Here is an 18,477-nt window from a genome sequence, read left to right as displayed (position 1 = left end):
ATGACAATAAACGTATTCAAATTCATTATGTAAAAACCATTATGTTCATGAAGGCCAAAATTAGCAAAAATGGACAGTAGCCTATTATAATCCCTTTACGTGTTAAAAGGAAAAGGTGATATGGCTTTAATGTTTTTGCGACTGTGTATGTTTAGTCATAAGTTAATAAAACAATATGGATCATCATAAATTCCATGTGGAGAAGAGTAGCCTATTAACTTAACAGAGCTGCTCACACATGTTCAGTTAAACTAAAAAGAGAAAAAGACATGATGAAACCAGTTACAATTTAAGAAAGAAAACATTTACCTGTTGAAAGTATGTTGACAGTATGTGAAGTTAATCAATAATGAGGTGGCTTTGACTGTTACAGATTTGAAAAACAAAAAGGCGGGAATAAAGAACCCTAAACTCTAACACAAAGAAGAACCATTTCAGCATAAGTTAGCCTAAAGGGTTCTTCACGACGATAAGGTTCTAAATAGAACTGTTACTGTAAAGAACCATCTTTTTTAGAGTGGGTAAGATTGTCATAATAGCAATATATGTTTAAATTGTACAATTCTATATATATTTTCTTCTGTGGTCCTTTATAAAAAAAATAAAATAAAAAAAGCTATTGTGAAAAATATAATAGATGAACGAATATGCAATAACGACTTTAAATGTGTTTGTCTCATAGACGGTTTGTCTGCACGGCGCCCTCTTGTGGGTTTTCTATCCACACATATTTTGCCACATCGCACCTACCATCCGATTAAATTAAAGGGAAACATGATACAAAATAGGCATGGAGAGTAAAAAGGGAAATAAAAGGAACCAACACGTAGACTGAAGATTGGACATTGCACGCTAAACAAAACTCTTCATGTTATAGGAAAACATCTGACTGTCAGGAGGAGCAAACAATTATAAGCACATCTATCCTATAGGCCTATCATGCAAGAAATGTATACAAGACCATGAGTTGAAGAATCAGCTACGGGAAATAGGTAGCCTATCCCATTGTAGAAAATAGACCTTATTCTTAGCAGCGTCAACGAGGCAGTGAGGGATATCAGATTGAGACAGTTCTTGGATTGTTCTGCTTACGAAACACTGCAAAAATGTCTTTCCAAGAAACTTCTCTAGACAACATGAGCTGTGGAAAATTATAAGTGATCAAGGAGCTTTTTTACAGCGGATTCCACTGAAAACATGGGAAGTCTTTCCATCACAGCCTCGCTTTCACGTCATGGCGCTGCTCTGAATAAGCTAGGCCTATAATGTAAAAAGTTGGCTATTAGTATCAGTGTGGAAATGACCAAGGACTTATTGGACCAAGGAAATATTTGTTTAATTTGCTGAGGAGGACTGAACTGGACTGAACTGTACTGAAAGGACGAATTTTATTATATTAAGTTAAAGTGAGACAGCAGGTGGCAGTAATGCAACATGCCAACTGTCGTAAAACACCAAAGAGACCATCCGATGCACTAGGTGGCAGTATAACAACATAAACTGATTCATCTGCCACCGAAAACAAACCAGAGAGGGAAATACACACACTTGCAGACTGCCAGGCTCACACACGTGGACACTGCGGTAATAACTGTAACCAAAGGTATGAGAATATATTTACTGTTACGACTACTAAACACATAAACTGGATCAAAACATTTGATGGTTTATGCGAATAACTTTTCCATGTGTCGCTATCTTGATTGTATGCAAAGAAAGTGCTTTAGCAGCCCAAAATAATTATCATAGGTCATTTAGATTGTAATTTAAACATCTTCGTCTGTTTTGTTGTATCAATATAAGGTACGTTTTGTGGTCCACCACATATGCGCCAAGTCTCATGCAGCCTGTCAAGAATATGTCCATTGTCCAAGTCCTTTTTCACCAAAAGGTCAACATATATGAAAATGAATGATTTCAGGTTGTTTATTCGCAGTTGTATTATAGTAATGAAAAATCCAATGATAATCGTTCTTTATCATCACTTGTCTCTAGATGACATCATTAGCACATCAGTTGAAGCGGCTGGCTTTGCCCCAGAATGACTCGAATCTGCTCAGTCGGAGAGAGGTGGCCTCTGTGCTCTTTGACCCTAAAGATGCTGCTACCATGGACCGCAGCACCTTCTATGCCCTGGGTGAGTTGCTTGTCTTACCAGAGCCTTTTCTTGTTTTTCCTCCAACCCTCTACAAACACACTAAAGCTTGGTAGAGTACAGAAATTGAATGAAGTAATCAAATGTAAATAACGCTGCATAGTCTTCTAATCTTAACCTTAACCCATTTAGCTACCTTTTATTCACAAGTACTTCCCTAGGTAAGTACACTGTATGTACACGTACTGTAAAATAAAGTGCAACCTAATCACTCACCTGTCACTCAAATAATTATTGCGGCAAGCGCATATAATTATTGCATCAAGCAGTAATACTCACCTTGCCTAAATTCTGCTGTAATCGATATTTCTGAACAGGCTGCACAGGACTTGAGGAGCTGATGGGTATTGATCCAGCATTCAGTGAGTTTCAGGAGACTCTGTTTAGTCAAGCCTCTCTGACTTTAGAGCGCAGCATTCAGTCCAAAGAAGTCAACAAGAAACTGGACAAGAGCATCTCACTCTTTCTTACTCGACTGTCACCTTACTTTCTGCTCAAGCCTGCTCTGAAATGCATTGAATGGCTAATACACAGGTAAATTCAGTAGATTTGCCATTGTCACATTGATGACATTGCCATTGATTTAGGCCTGGTTTCACAGACAGGTCTTAGAATAAGCCAGGATTAGGCTTTAGTTTAATTAGGACCTTTATGTAGCTTTTATAAACGTGCCTTAGAAAAAACATTACTGATGTGCATCTTGAGACAAAACAGTGGCACTGACATATGCCAGTACAAGGTGCCTTCAGTTAATACAGCTCAAACATGCATTGTAGTCTAGGACTAGGCTTAAGCCTTGTCTGTGAAACTGGAGGTTTGAGTGTGATAAGCTTGTAAGTGGCACAATTGTGCTGTTTTAGGGATTTTCTTGATTTAAAGTGTGTAATTTATTGGATTTTGAAATGCTGCTGAATATGCAGAGACAGCTGTAAGTAAACCATTTGTTGGCTGACTTCCTCAAAACCACTGGTTTGGTCATTATTTTTTGCAATATCGTTTTGAGAACTAGTAGCATAAAAATCATACACCTTTTATTATAGATATTGTAGCATGGAAAAATCTTGAGCTGTCACTTCACTTAACAAATTGAACTTGATTTCAGATTCCACATTCAGCTGTACAACAAGGACAGCCTGATTGCTTGTGTTTTACCATATCATGAGACTAAAGTGTTTGTACGAGTGATCCAGATTTTAAAGATAGAGGATCCAACCCACAAATGGCACTGGCTGCATGGACTTCAGGTAAATCATATCAATTCGTATCATATAAGTGATGAAAGATATACTTTCATTTGTGATTGTGTTTCTTCTAACTACCCTGTACTTTATCTATAGAAACCTGGTGTTCCCTTGGCCCGAGGAACTCTGCTCACACACTGCTATAAGGATTTAGGCTTCATGGATTTCATTTGTTCTATGGTCACAAATTCAGTAAGGGTAAGAAACCTGGGCTGTGTGCTATCTATGCTGGTTAAAGTCTCCCAATCCAGTAGTTCTGCTCTGGTTAATGCTTTGAATCATATTGTAGGCATACTCTGGATTACTCCGGGATGGGAACTGTCCGCAACTGCGTGTGATTTTCTCTTTCTATGCATCTACCATCGTTTCTGCACTTGAAGCAGTGGAGAAGATAACTAACTCTATAATTTCCAAGCTGCTTCCATTTGTACAACTGGTAAGACAATAATTCAGTAACATAATGTTGATGTGGTTAAGTTTATATTATATGTGTCTGATATATTTTTGATGGATTATATTATTGTAATATTGTAGAATTATTTTTGATGTAACATTAATATAATATAAGCTTTGATAATCAGTATTTTAATTAGTAGCCAACTGATAAGATTTTTTCAATGACTATTATTTGCATGCACATCAAATTCCATTTGAAGTCTATATTCAGGTTGCAGTCATATTCCAAGTACAGTGCTTTGCTTGTATGCATGTAGACATTGGAATATTCGTGTGTACATGGTTGTCCTTTCCCAATGTTATTTTCGGATGATTCAATATGCTGCAATACAGTATGCTAAGTCATTAGTTTTGTTACTACTTTTTCCACAATAATTTAATCACGGCCAACACTTCTCACCTTAAGAAATGCCTGACAACTACACCACAAAATGAAAAGTGCGAGGCAGTTAATAATAATGGTAACACTTTACAATATTCTTTAGTTAACTACATTAGTTAACATTAACTAATAATGAACTGCACTTATACAGCATTTGTTCATCTTTGTTAATGTTAATTTCAACATTTACTAATACTTTATTAAAATCTTGTTAACATTAGTTAATGCACTGTGAACTAACATGAACAAACAATGAACAGCTTTATTTTTATTAACTAACATTAACAAAGATTAACAAAAACAGTAATACATGTATTGCTCATTGTTAGTTCATGTTAGTTAATACATTAACTAATGTTTAATAAAGGAAACATTGTAAAGTGTTACCATAATAATAATTATCATTTTTAATCATTTCTGTCAAAGTGATATTTTAAAGGCTCCTAATTTTGTTTTGGACGACTCCTATAACAGGTTTACATGCATCAAAGGTCAAAAAAACCTAAAAAAACAAACAAATCAAACCAAAAAAACAAATCAAAATCAAAGGTTTTATTTTCTCATAATATACATCCTCTTCTTTGTTTTGGAAAGCAGACTTAATATTTATGTAATTTCCGGGTCCTGATTAGGAGACGACGAGCACATGAAGCTTTGTGCTTTTTTCAAAAACGCTGGCAAGGAAAGAGTTAACAACATCAGCAAGTTCTGCGTGTCAAACATCGTTGACATTTCTATGTTATTGCACATGCGCAAAACTTTACATTTTCGGTTTTCAATCCGGTCAAGTGTTTACATCTCCTATCAAATGGATTAGAGATTGGATTAAAAAATAAAAGTTGTATCCCTCCCCTTTCAAACCGATTGAAATTTCATTAATATAACTAATTTCATCTAATATAACTTGAACAGAAAAAATAAAGTGGCATACAGCATCCTGTTTTTGAACATTTCTCAATTTAAGTAGTCTGCATATTAAATATTGTCTTAAACTAAATGAGTCAATCGGATTGGAGAGTTCTCATGACTCAATACTAATTGGTATATTGCCAGATTCTATTAGTATTGGAGTGTTGATGTGCATGTAAACATAGTCAATAACTGTTCCCAGTGTCTATATCAAGCGGTGGGGGCAATGTATTACCTATATACATAATACAATTTAATGATAGCAAATGCAATGTACTCAAAATTACTTGATTGTAGTTACATAATATATTTTAAAGGTGAATATCACCAAATGGAATGGACAAAAATAAATATATGATAGGAATATTGTTCCAAGAAAGGATGTAAGCAACTAAACTTCACAGAACTAAACAGAAAATAATTTTCTGCTTTTTCCCTACATAACCAGGGGCTGAAATCTAACTTTTTAGACTACACTGCTGCCACTTACATGATCGTGTGTCAGATGGCTGTGAAGGTAGTGATGGAGGATCAGCTGGTGGACACTCTGACCTTGCTGTTGTGCAGGTCTCTAGGTCGAATGCCACAGCTGACCAGAGAGGGTTTGAGCTGCATTATCATCCTCTTGCAGAACCAGAAAGAAGGTGTAGTTGGTCCAAAGTAAGTTTTAGTAATTTGTACTCTACTTTTTCTTTGAAGAGGAGTAGTCTAGTATATTTCTCTCACAATTATCTGCATCTAAAATTCTTATTTGTTTTGTGTCTTTTCCCATTAGGGCATTTGGGTGCCTGTCTGCTACCCCTAACCTGGTGTCCACACTCCAGAATATAGCTACAGTCCATGACATCAGTCCCTTACTGCGTTACCTGCTGCCCCATCTCATACAATCTGTGATGACGCAGGATGGTTGGTTTCTATCTTTGCTCTGTGTGAACTTAGTCACCATGAAATCAGTGTGTGTGTGTGTATACATGTGTGTGTGTGTGTGTATATATATATATATACGGTATATACTGTATATATGGCAAGTCAAAGTGCTTTACAGAAAGGAATTAAAATAATCACAAATAAAAGCAAGGAAAATTAGAAACGGTTATAAAGAAATTAAAAGAGATATATGATACAGTTAGAAAATGAATTAAAAGAGTAAAAAGATTATGCATAGATAAACTAATTAAGGGCATAGTCACTTGAGTGACAGGTGGATTGCTGCTGCTGTCACTACTAGCCGTTTGTTTCACCTCAGCTAATCCCGCCTTTTGCCCATTTTCGTTTATCCGGGAGTGACCCGCTACCAACACGGCGACGGCTGGCTCTACCAAAAAGCATTCAAAAATGCTCTTTAGAAACCTATGGGTGATGTCACAGTCTATGGTCCAGAATGATAATTCTGCCAAAAGTTGTGTATTGTATTTTAGCCTTTATGTCTTTAATCTAAACATGGAAAGTACTCATAAAGTATGAATGTTCAAACTTTTGATTGGTAGTATCAAGGAACTAATACCTGGACCCTTCATACATAATACCTAATAATTATAATAAAATCGCTGCTATCACATGGTTAATTGGTTTATTTATTGTTTCCCTATAGGTGAGCAGCAGATTGAAGGTTTGTCTCAAAGTACTGGCCTATTAGAATCACTGCTTCAGAATCTTCAACTGTCCAGCAACTTGGAGAACACTGCAGCCAAGTAAGCAGGGTTTAAATTAGCCTCAATTATGAGTAAAACTCTCTTTACCCTGGACATTATGCATGTTTTATGGTCTGCTTTATTAAATCTTTATTCTTTTACATTTACTGCTTTGAACAGGCTGCTTATTGAGGAGTATGTTTCCTGCGGCAGTGAGCTTCCCTCGGATAGGATTTCAACTCTTAATCAGAGAATTCAATCTACTGTACGACTGTTTGAATCCAGGTATGTTTATAGTCACTTCTGCATTTTTGTGGTATTGTATAGCTCCTAAGATGTTATTAAATCTAAATCATAAGGAGTGTTTTGTTTATTGTTGAGTGTTTTTTACTCGTAGGTATCCATGTGCATTGGATGTGGCAATGGAAAATCGTGTCAAAAATGTGTTCTCTGACAATGAAAAAAGTCTGCTTCATCAGTTTATCTCTCTTACTATGAGCTGTGGAAAATATCAGGTAGGCAACCATGCTGTGTACCAGTCTTTACAATTTTATGGATTATTTGTTACCTCCAGAATAGAGTCAGCTGACCTTTATCACAAAATAAATTCTAATAAATAAATATATTCCGATTACAGGATAATCGGGACCCTGATGTGAAACTGATATTAGTTCATATGTGACACATGAAACTGGCACAGATGCGTATTAAATCAATTGCATGTGATAACAATCAATTATACAAAAAATATGCAGAATGCCATCATTGACAATCGTATTCGAACTAAAAAGTACAGAGCGCTGTGTAATAAGATATTTACCTGTTTTTAAAAAAAAAAGGTTTATTTAGAAATATTTTTATGATTTTCACACAAACAAAAAGAGACTGTACACCTTAAACAGCATTAAAACACTGTAAATGTAAAGATGATATAATATTATATAAAATACCAATATATAAATTCAATAAAACAACTTCCTCATTTTATTGATTAAATCTTGCATGTGTAAGTGTTGAGTGTGTTTCACATGCTGAACTTCAGTGATTAAATTTCTCCATACAATGGGTCTCATTCATGAAACACGAGCAGAACGAATTTTTGTGTAAATTGTGTGTAAAGTGGTTCTGGCGTAAATGTTCGGATTCATTAAAATGTTCGTATTTTCCAAATGTTAGTTGGTACGAAAGAAATCTACACCTGCTCCCAGCCACGCGTAAACTGCGTTTAACATTCAAACGTTTTGCTCATTAATAAGGCTGCATTTTAATTCACCTTAATCGGGTACATATTTACACAGCATTTTGAAAAAATATTATATATAGTAATTACATACGATTTTTCTTTTTACTTTTATTAGGAGAGCCAGTAATAGCATCTGCAAACGGAACACTTTAATCAAATAATTAATTGCTTTCAATAGGGCTGGGACTCTTTTCACTTCTGGGACTGTTCGATTAACAGATGAAACTCCATTAAAGGGATACTTCACCTCTGGGAAGATGAATGTGTATTTAAAATAGGTCATTTAAGTAGAAGAAATGTGGAGAAATTTTTGAATTTGGAGCTTTCTAGACTGAGAAAAGCCAGAAAATGTATTTTTGGCTTATGTGGATGAAAGACAAACACTCCCAGAATGCACTTGCTTCGCTGCCTTAGGAGGCCACGCCTACCGGTTAGAGAGCACAGTTGAAAACAACAAGGCTAGCCTAAGTAAGTGATGAGTTTGCCAGGGATTTAGAGACCCAAAATGTCCGGGATTCGGCTTTTGCGTTCTACAGTCGCCATTCATCATGTTTACTGTGGCGAGCAGGACGAGGCTGACGGCCGCGGGAGAACGGCGCGAGGCCGGTGGCGTCATTACTGAGACGCGCCGGGTCTCGCATCTCTCACGGAGGAGCGGAAATTTTCTTAGCAAGGGTAAAACGCACATCAACCGATCACTTGTTTAGCGTTCATGTAAACACTACAGTCAGATTCACCGATCGGAATTAATTAATTCAGTTAGATTGAAACGAGAGGTGTGCATGTAAACAATGAATGGCGACCGCAGAACGCAAAAGCTGAATCCCGGACATTTTTAACAGTCTCGCCCGCCGGACAAGTCCGGGAAAAGGAAGATGGTAACCCCTACTTACTCAGCTTTCTCCTATTATTCAGCTTTCTCCACAGAACAAGAGCATGCTAGCTTAGCTTCCAAAGAAAGACGGCTGATACTGTGTACATTCTGTGAGTGAGATCCCACCCTGTATGGGCGGGTTGTAAACATGCGGAACAACGCCATCTACTGGCTGTAGTCTTTAGCCTCTGGACAGAAAATCCTCCGATGACGCAAAATGACGATTTTTGCGTCATCGGAGGATTTTTTCCAGACAAAAAATACATAAATCTCTCGTCTCAGGGGGATATGAGGGGGGAAAGCATTAGGGGTGGGCAAAAAAATCGATTCACATATGAATCGCGATTCAAACTTTACCGATTCAAAATCGATTCATAGAATTCCAAAAATCGATTCTTTTTTTTTTTTTTTTTTTTTTTACTGAAATATATATTTTTTGGTATTGTCCTGAAATGAGTCTAGCTTGCCATTCCCATAGATGGCGCAGCATCGAATTCACACTTGCACTACGCCTGCACACTCTTGTCATAGCCAAAAGAAGAAGTGCAGCAGAAGCGGAGCAGAAGGAAGGCTGGCTGGCTGGCTGTGTGGCGTGTCTGTTTTTATTTCGGCTCCCATTAATATGAGGTGTGATTTGTGCACTTTTTGGCGATCGCGAAGCAAACTGAGAGGTGAACTAACGTGTATACGCTCGCCAGTCGTCTGGCCAAAATCCCATAGTAATCAGGCGTCAGACGTAAGATATGAGACGTTAGACGTCACGGCCACGTGTTGGAGCTGCGCTCAAAGTGCGCGGTGACGTGGCGGCGACGTAGCTGTGTAAGGATTTTTTTTACTTTGCGTGTGGATAACGTACGTGTGGATAAACGCTTGGATAACGTACGTGTGGATAAACGCCTGGATAACGTACGTGTGGATAAACGTCTGGGTAAACGTCTGGATAACGTACGTGTGGATAAACGTCTGGATAAACGTCTGGATAAAACTGGCTAAATTCTATTTTCTTTAATATTGTACCTTTTTAATTTGGGATATGATCATTCATTACACACTGTTTTCATGTTTTTATGGGTTGTACAAAAGTGTAGGCCTACACACTATTAGTAATATATCTCATGTGTTTATATATTTATGTTTAAAGGTAATATTGTAAATAAAAAACAGAAGTAAGGTTAAAAAAATAAAGGTAGCCTATTAATTTATTTTTTAACTGGTCATTGACGGATTTTAATTTGCCTGTTAAATGTAATGTTTTATGGGTTTCTCTGTCTGTTCTGTATATGCTGCATGTCTCCTCAATCAGAATCATCTGATTCAGATCAGCTCATTAATAGGGACTTTATACAAAAAGAACATGTTTTTCTCGTAATAACGAGATGTTATGTCATTAAAACGACATATTTTCTTGACCTTATAAGGACATATATGTAGTCATGTACAAAATATGCCTTTATCCACATAAGATTGAAAGCCTATCACGCCTTTATCACACTTCTACATTCAAAAAGCTTAAGCAAATAGTAGCAGCCCCCAATCAGAGGCGAATAATTAATCAAATTAAACAAATTAATCAATGAGGCCCTTTTTAAAAAATATATTTTATATAGGCCTATAAGTTTTTTTATATAATATATTATATATAAGATTTATTTTTGTTAATAGGCTATACCTTTATTACCTAGAGATAATTAAACAAAAAGTAGTCATCTAACAGAACATAGCCTAAGTTGTTTATTTTTTACAACATTATGTTCTTATTTTGTTTAATTAACGAAATGTCAATATTCGTCTTTATAACAGAAAATACAATACAAAAATCTTCAAGATACAGCCTACAGTCTTCACATGCCGGATTGTCACCTTCTAAACAGTCCTTTGTGTGGTGGAATAAGCAATGCTATAGAAATATATTGTTAGTTTCTTAATTTAAACTTTATTTTATTATTTTATTAGTTCATTAACTAATTATGCTAACTCAACTAATTTAATGTAAAGAGCTGGATACTAATTACCTACTAATTAAATAATGTCAAATAGTAGGCTATTGATTAGAGTTGCCATAGACTTGTCTAGTCATTCATTTAAGCAATTAGGACTAATCGCACGTTTATATTCAATCCTGGCTGCATAGGCTATAGCCTATATTCCGCGCTCAAGCGCATGCATAAAACTTGCCGCAAAATATAGGCTAATGATAATAAATGTGTCTGAAAAAAATAACGAAGCATTTTAACTGTTTATTAATAAACTAGTCTTTTCTAAATCAATGTAGGCTGCCAGCAAACATATCTCCATACATCTCCGCTGTAATGTATAGCCTAGATGCGCCTTTCATACGGACAGGATTACATAATCAGATGGTACCGTATTTTTTTCGTTGGTGGACATTTTTTATAAGCCTTATATAGATAGCTATATTTCTCATGTCTGTGAGGCTTGTCTTTACACTGTTTTTCAGTTTATTTTTGAGACGCGCTCCAATTCACGGAGATCATGAAAGCGCGCCCTGAATTCGTCTTTTATTTTACAAAAGCACAACGTTTTCTTCTTGTTGTGAGTTTACACAAATAAAAGTAGTGGCGACTGATGTATTATTCTTTTCTGTATGACCAGAAATGATGGAGTATTTTAAGTTGTTTCCACTGTTGATAGGAAAATGCGAGTGATGGCACCGGCGCCTCTGTCATGCAGCGCGCGCTCCACACTCCGCACAAACACTCGGATATGCGCTTAATAATAGCGAACATTTATCTAGGTTAATGTTAGAGCGAGCGGCCATGCCAGACGGATAATCCTCTTCATGTTTAACAAATCAAATTATGTTGCATTTTCTTGCGCCAGTTTGAAAAGGGTGGCTGAAACACTTAGCCTATACATAAACGCCCAACGCTGGTGTTTTTCTTTAAACAAATTCGTTTAGGCTTTCAAATAAATATTGTTTGAGGGCTAATAAATGCCACAATAATTTGTTTATTTTATTGCCTACTTATGTTTTTCATTTTTCCTTTACATTGAATACCATTTAAAGGATTTGCTGTGCACCGGCTTCGAAAGACACGTTAAGAGACACCTTTATTTTCTTTATAATGAAGGGTTTCTATGGGAGGAAAACGCTTAACGTGTAATTAAATGCGTTGCGTTCATATTCGGGCTCATCTGCTTTTCTGTAGGATAGTATGGTTTATTAATAAGGTGTGTGCAGAATTTGATATTTTAACATGAATGTCCATTGGGGGCTGCTATTGCTTCAGATTTTTGAACGTTGAAGTGATAAAAAATGATTGGCTATAAATTTTATGTGCATAAAGGCATATTTTGTACATGACTACACATGTCCTTATAAGGCCAAGAAAACATGTCGTTTTAACGACATAGCATCTCGTTATTACGAGAAAAAGATGTTGTTTTAACGACATAAGATCTCGTTATTACGAGAAAAGATAAAACGACATAAGATCTCGTTATTACGACATAATTGAGTGGAAAAAATATATATATGTGGCAGCAATGCGTCACCGTACTAACAAGCCCAATTAAAGACCTGTTCTTTTGCCTTGTTACATTTTGGGCGTTCATCCTGTGTGTGCTTGTTCCTAGAGGTGTTCCCTCAACACTGTCAGCTTTTGTACTGTCAGAGTTTGTAATTACATTTACTTGACTTCAGCGTGTTTCTTTTTGTGTCTTCATTGCTTGGTTTGTAAATTAAAACAATTGCAACCAATACATTTAAAAAAAAAATGGTTTGCTACTTCTTACTGAATGTAAATATTGTCAGTGCACTGAACTTGAAAAGTATTTACACGACTATAATAATAATAATAACAACAACAACAACAACAACAACAATAACATACTGGTTAATGCAAAATTTTAGCCAAATAATCCAACAATTTATATTTGTGTTAAATTTATTGGTCAAAACTATACTAACACAACAACATAGCAATAGTTCAGTGATATTAACACATCACTGGGTTAGTTTCTGGGTCATTTTTAACACCTTTTTTAACCTAGGCATTTCATTTAGACATGTTTACTAAATGTTTAGTTTTATAAAATTGCTGTAGGCAGTAAAATCTGTCAAATACCAACTGCAAGATTTAATTCATTGATTTACCTTTTTCTAACTGGCCGCCTTAAGTAATATAGCTAACACTTGTAGCAGTCCTACTATATTAAATCTTGGGTAAATATAATTATAGCCTAATTATTATTATACTGATTACTAATAGTGTCTACACTGTTGCCCAACCCACAAAAACATGAAAACGTGTGTGTTATGATCATATCCAAAATTAAAAAGGTACAATAGTAAAGATAATAGAATATAGCCTAAGAATTAATCCAGACGTTTATCCACACGTACGTTATCCAGGCGTTCATCCACACGTTTATCCACACGTACGTTATCCAGACGTTCATTCTCACGCACGATATCATACGTCATTGGTCACGGCAAGGTACGCGACGATTGACACGATGATTGCTTAGTTTGCAAAGTAAATGCACAAATCACACCTCATACATTAACAGGTTAGAGCTTGCACACAGCCTGCGTGACACGCGCGTCTCAGGTGTGGCCCGAGTCGTGCGGAAAACGCGTGCATGAAATAGAACCGACGCCTATTTTTCTCGCGACACGCAAGCGTGTTGGAAGCGTTTCCAGGCAAAATAGAATGTTTATATATGTCATTTTGACACGAATATTAATATTAATAAATGACATTTTGATGTTTGAAAGTCTAGGTTTTGACATAAATGCAGATATAATGTAGGCTTATTGTATTTTTTTTTGTCAATACAGAACGAAATATTCTGTAGCCTATTTTGCCGTCAATAGCCTACTCCTTAAACTACATTTAGCAGTATTGTTTGTTTGATCTGACTACATCACTTTAAAGCTAAATGTAAAAAAATATATATATTTAAGTTTTAATTTAAACTTGAATTAAATGTATTTGAAAGCTGGCCAAAGCTTGGCACTTTGCACTGTTTAGTTGCAAAAGTTTTTATGAAGACAAAGTAATATCAAACTTAATTTAATTTGTTATTTATTTTCTTTTAAATTGTATGTCTACTGCAATCACACAGGAAAAAGTCAACTACATTTACATACTGTGAATCGTTTTTTGAATCGAGAATCGTTTTTGAATCGAAAATCGATTTTGAATCGAATCTTGAGACTAAAAATCGGTATCGAATCGAATCGTGACATTTTCTGAATCGTGCACCCCTAGAAAGCATGGTAATTCGAAAATACTACAGGTTTTCTACTAATACAAAGCTTAATGCTAAATCCTGAAGTAACCCTTGTACTGCATCTGTAATATGCTGCCAAGCTTCCTTTTTAGGACCTGATACGCCACTATGTATGCTTGAAAATAAAATGTGGCGATTTGAATGAACTTCTGATAATAAAACTTCAATTTCTGCTTCTGAGAAATTTCTCTTTTTCATTCACTTTTGAGAAGACATGTTGAAATCCTTCATTTGGTGTCATAATGATGCCCATTTATAGTTGTCAGTCGGATTTAATGGGCGGGATTTATGGTAATTGAGAATGAGCGTGCACGCGCGTCCCATTTACGACTGATTGGAATTCATTAACACACACACATTTCACTATCACATCTGACGTTTACGAAGTATTTGTGAATCAGGAGAAGAGTTTTCGGAAAGGTCTCTTTACGCACAAATCACTCACATATTTACTCGTATATTTACGAATGTTTCATGAATGAGACCCAATTTGCTGTCTTTCTCCATCTGCTGATCTGCAATGGTAAATTGTGTGTGCAATTCTGATCTTTTTCAATCTGCTCTCAAATTTCCAAAAATTTTTTAGAAATCAGAGAGAATAGAATGAATCAGATGTGTTAACGCTGTCTAAAAAAATGGCTTTAATCATTTAAGTAAACCTTTAATAAAAACAAAACAAGACTTTAAAATGTTGTTTATATGCAGATCCTGCCAGAGTCAGACACCTCTCTGATGCTCAGCCTGAATCATCCACTACCCTCTGTGAGAAATATGGCAGTAGACTACCTGACGAAGATCCTCACCTCACAACATGTGTGTATCTTTTGTATTCTCTTTTGATGTTAGCTTACCATTTTCACCTTGTTTTTCTCATATCATCCCATTGAACATCCAAGGGATCCACATTAATGAAGTAATGATGAGATGCTTTTTGTCTGTGTCTTTATGGAGCAGAATGGCTTTAATGAGGCATTTTTGAAAGATTCATTGCTGGAGAGAGTAAAGGATGAAGCGTCAGAGGTTGTGCTGTCTGCCCTTAAAGCATTGCAAGTAAGATGACCACGTCATAAATGTTATTTTTCTTTTTTCTTTTATGTAAACTTTCAATTAGTCTTACTTTTTGTACAATCTAAATGTTAATTGTCAGTTATGGTTGCTTGACAGCTTCACGTGGGACTTGTTGATCCAGAGGAGACTGTTTCCTGTTTGATTTCACTTCTTCATCACATCAAACCATCTGCAGATTGGTTAGTTAACTGATTTTTTTTTTCTGGAACTATACAAATGTATGAACAAATAATGACAAAAATATAAAGTCGATCACAAAATCATCAATCTGATGACTGCTTGCGCAATGAGATCAGCAATGACAACCAGGGGCGTAGCATCAAATGGTCACAGAACCATTCACAACTTTTATTTATAAGTAAATAATGCATTAAAACATTAGAATGTAGCCTTAAAATATTTTTCAATTAGGCAAAACTCAGTGAGTTGCCTTGAAAGAAAACTCCAGCATTTTTAGCGTAGGGGATTTTGACTAATTTTAAGGCACAGTATGTAAGTTTCGCCACTAGTGGTTGCTTATTTAAAACAATAACAAAGGCATAGCTTGATGACACTGTGGATGAGTGTGGAATCATGGGAGTTGTCGTGTTCACCTCCACAGCTGATGGACAGCAATCCGTTTCAGTAATCCGACGGGACTCAGGCAGAAACCATGTTCATGGATGAGCTAATGTATTAAAGTTTTATTAACGTTACTGTAGTATAAAGCAGAGCGGGGCCGAGAGCCCGGGATATTTTACGTTGCTGTTTTTATTATGCCTGTATGTTGCCGCCGCTGCTGCTTTCGTTTAGTTGCTTATGTTTATTACGATTAAAGTTACGTTTAAAGGAACACGCCGATTTTTTGGGACTTTAGATTATTCACCGTATCCCCCAGAGTTAGATAAGTCCATACATACCCTTTTCATCCCCGTGCGTGCCGTAACTCGTAACGCACCCATCACTAGCCTAGCTTAGCACAAAGACTGGAGGTAAACGACTCCAGCTAGCATACAGCTCCCAATAAGTGACAAAATAACGGCAACATTTTCCTATTTACATGTTGTGATTTTTATAGTCACAGTGTGTACAAATAACAAGGTCACATGAGACACAGCCATCTTCTAACCGTACATACTGGGAACTATATTCTCAGAAGGCGAAACACTGCTACTTGGGCGGAGTGATTTGCTCGCAGCACCTGAGAAGCCCCGTGGTGAGGAGCAGAGAGTTCGCTCAGAGTTGGAGTAAATCACTCCGCAGAAGTAGCAGTGCTTCGCCTTCTGAGAATATATTTTATTTTTAAAACAAGAAAAAAAATGATACATGTTTGTTTTTTAAACAAGCAAATTTATTTCACAAAAATCGTTGCATCAGCAAGACATTTAGAATTACATTTTTTGTTGTTGATTTAGTTTCTTTGACTGTGCACACACCCACCAGTTGAGAAACACTGTTCTAGAAAACAGTCCTAGAAAATTCCAGTTCTAAACAGTTCTAGAAAGTTTTAGGAATGTTACACATAGTAACGTTTGTTAAATGGTTGTTCCAATTTTTTGGGGTGACCTGGGGTCAATCTGGGGTGACCTTTTTTATTTTATTTTTTTAAACTGCATCTTTATGATACAGGAAGTTATAACCCTAGTGCATACGTGGCAAAATAAAAGTAGATTTTAAATGTCTTTATTTTGTTTTATATTTTTTTACACATTGCATCAATACAACATATCATTATGATGTATCAATCCATATTGATTTACACTCATCATGATAATGTTTCCAAACTAAGAAATATACTTTAGTACTTTAGTAAGATGATTTAGTCAGGCTTTATCTGGTCTTGATTTCTGCAGGTGTTCAGTGCTAAAAGAAGCGGTGCAAGTTCTTGATGACCCACGTATTATTGAGGGCAACCCAGATCTTAAGGCACAGATTATTTGGGAGCTCCTGCCATTTCTGGTGTTGACCAATGCTGCGCCCGAGAGTGTGGAGCTGCAGATGACATCTTCTGTTGCTGAAACTACTCTGCTCTCCAAGCATCCTCTAACTCAGGATTGGGCCAAAGGTAAATTTTACAGGCAGGGGGAAAAAAAGTATATATTTTTTTGAAATGCTGCCTTTATTTTTTCCTGCTCTTGAATGGTATTTTCTGGAAATTACCTTGAAGAAATGTCCAATAGATATTACCTTACATTCACAAGGTTTAACTTCCACATGTGATGTCTGAGCAAAAAAGTAATTTTCAGCATGAAATAATTTTTTATTATTGGTTTAAATTATTTTTAAATTTATTAGATTTTAATGAAATCAGTTTTGATTCATTTCTTGTTGTCTGCCTTTTCTTTCTTTATAGTCCTGAAGGATGTTCTTGTCAAAACCTCTCCGTCAGATGTGCTGGAGGTGGCCAACCAAATGCTCACAACAACTCTGGTCAAGAACTTGGCCAACATGGATCATGCAACCAAGCGAAACACTGTAAGCATCTTGTGTATTAAGGGAGTAATTTACCCCAAAATTAACTTTCTCTCATTATTTACTTACCCTCATTTCATTCTAAAACTGCATGAGTTTTTTTTTTTTTTTTTTTTTTTTAAGAAAATTGATAAGTTAATCTTTTTTAAATGTTTTTCAAAATACTTTCACCCAAAGAAAGACTTTTTGTGGGTGTGTCTGTGAGCTTCACAAACCTAGTTGTGTCCAAGTTGTTTCCATTCAAATCTCTTAATACAGAACCAACATTGTTTTTGCTGTTTTCTCATGTGTATTTTGCAGCTGGAGAACATGTGTGATATCCTGAGCCGTCAGGGCAGCGGTGTGCGGGACAGAGCCGTATTTGTGGTGTTCAGTTCAGCTCTGCTACAGAGTCTGCAGTCCATGACGGAGAGTCAACACCTCCACACAGCACAGAGCGTGTACAAGCTACTGGAGCCATTACTGATACAGGTCTACACAATCCAACCTGAACAGGTCAGAGTGCAAATGCAGGAACAAATGTCCTCAAACTACTATTTGCCAGTAACAATTTCAAGAAGATTTTGACTAGGGATTCATGATGTTCATCAGCCTCTGGAGCAGGAGGACCTTTTGATGTTGGTCATAGTTTTTAAAAATGATCGATATTGCTCTGATTAGACCAACCTCTTGTTGTTTTTGTTGGCACCATGTACTTCGTGTTGACTTGTGCTGATCATTTAAATCTAATTTTGACCCATAGAGTTAGTTTCTAGTATATTGTGAATTATATTTTGATTTTGTAAACTGGCCTTTTTGACATATCTAC

At 36.1% G+C, this 18,477-nt stretch overlaps 1 protein-coding gene across 2 annotated transcripts in view; it reads left to right on the top strand.

Moving 5' to 3' along the window:
• Positions 1–1,511: 1,511 nt before the first annotated feature.
• The window catches only part of heatr1 (HEAT repeat containing 1), a 38,995-nt gene continuing 22,029 nt past the window's right edge, over positions 1,512–18,477 (top strand). Inside the window, exons 1-17 of one of the 2 annotated variants that reach the window (XM_079851583.1) lie at positions 1,512–1,603; positions 1,996–2,137; positions 2,473–2,689; positions 3,258–3,399; positions 3,493–3,594; positions 3,686–3,832; positions 5,592–5,803; positions 5,919–6,049; positions 6,735–6,834; positions 6,955–7,059; positions 7,172–7,289; positions 14,856–14,963; positions 15,105–15,200; positions 15,315–15,397; positions 17,051–17,262; positions 17,551–17,672; positions 17,970–18,164. In XM_079851583.1, the coding sequence (XP_079707709.1) occupies positions 1,996–2,137; positions 2,473–2,689; positions 3,258–3,399; positions 3,493–3,594; positions 3,686–3,832; positions 5,592–5,803; positions 5,919–6,049; positions 6,735–6,834; positions 6,955–7,059; positions 7,172–7,289; positions 14,856–14,963; positions 15,105–15,200; positions 15,315–15,397; positions 17,051–17,262; positions 17,551–17,672; positions 17,970–18,164 (2,232 nt within the window). In that variant the 5' untranslated portion in view covers positions 1,512–1,603. The remainder of the gene's footprint in view (positions 1,604–1,995; positions 2,138–2,472; positions 2,690–3,257; positions 3,400–3,492; positions 3,595–3,685; positions 3,833–5,591; positions 5,804–5,918; positions 6,050–6,734; positions 6,835–6,954; positions 7,060–7,171; positions 7,290–14,855; positions 14,964–15,104; positions 15,201–15,314; positions 15,398–17,050; positions 17,263–17,550; positions 17,673–17,969; positions 18,165–18,477) is intronic. The other variant, XM_079851584.1, reaches the window with a different exon arrangement.

This window comes from Squalius cephalus (genome assembly GCF_949319135.1).
Source record: "Squalius cephalus genome assembly, chromosome: 19".
NCBI lineage: Eukaryota > Metazoa > Chordata > Actinopteri > Cypriniformes > Leuciscidae > Squalius > Squalius cephalus.
Note: the sequence above shows the minus strand (reverse complement) of the source record. Positions and strands in the feature narration are given on the sequence as shown.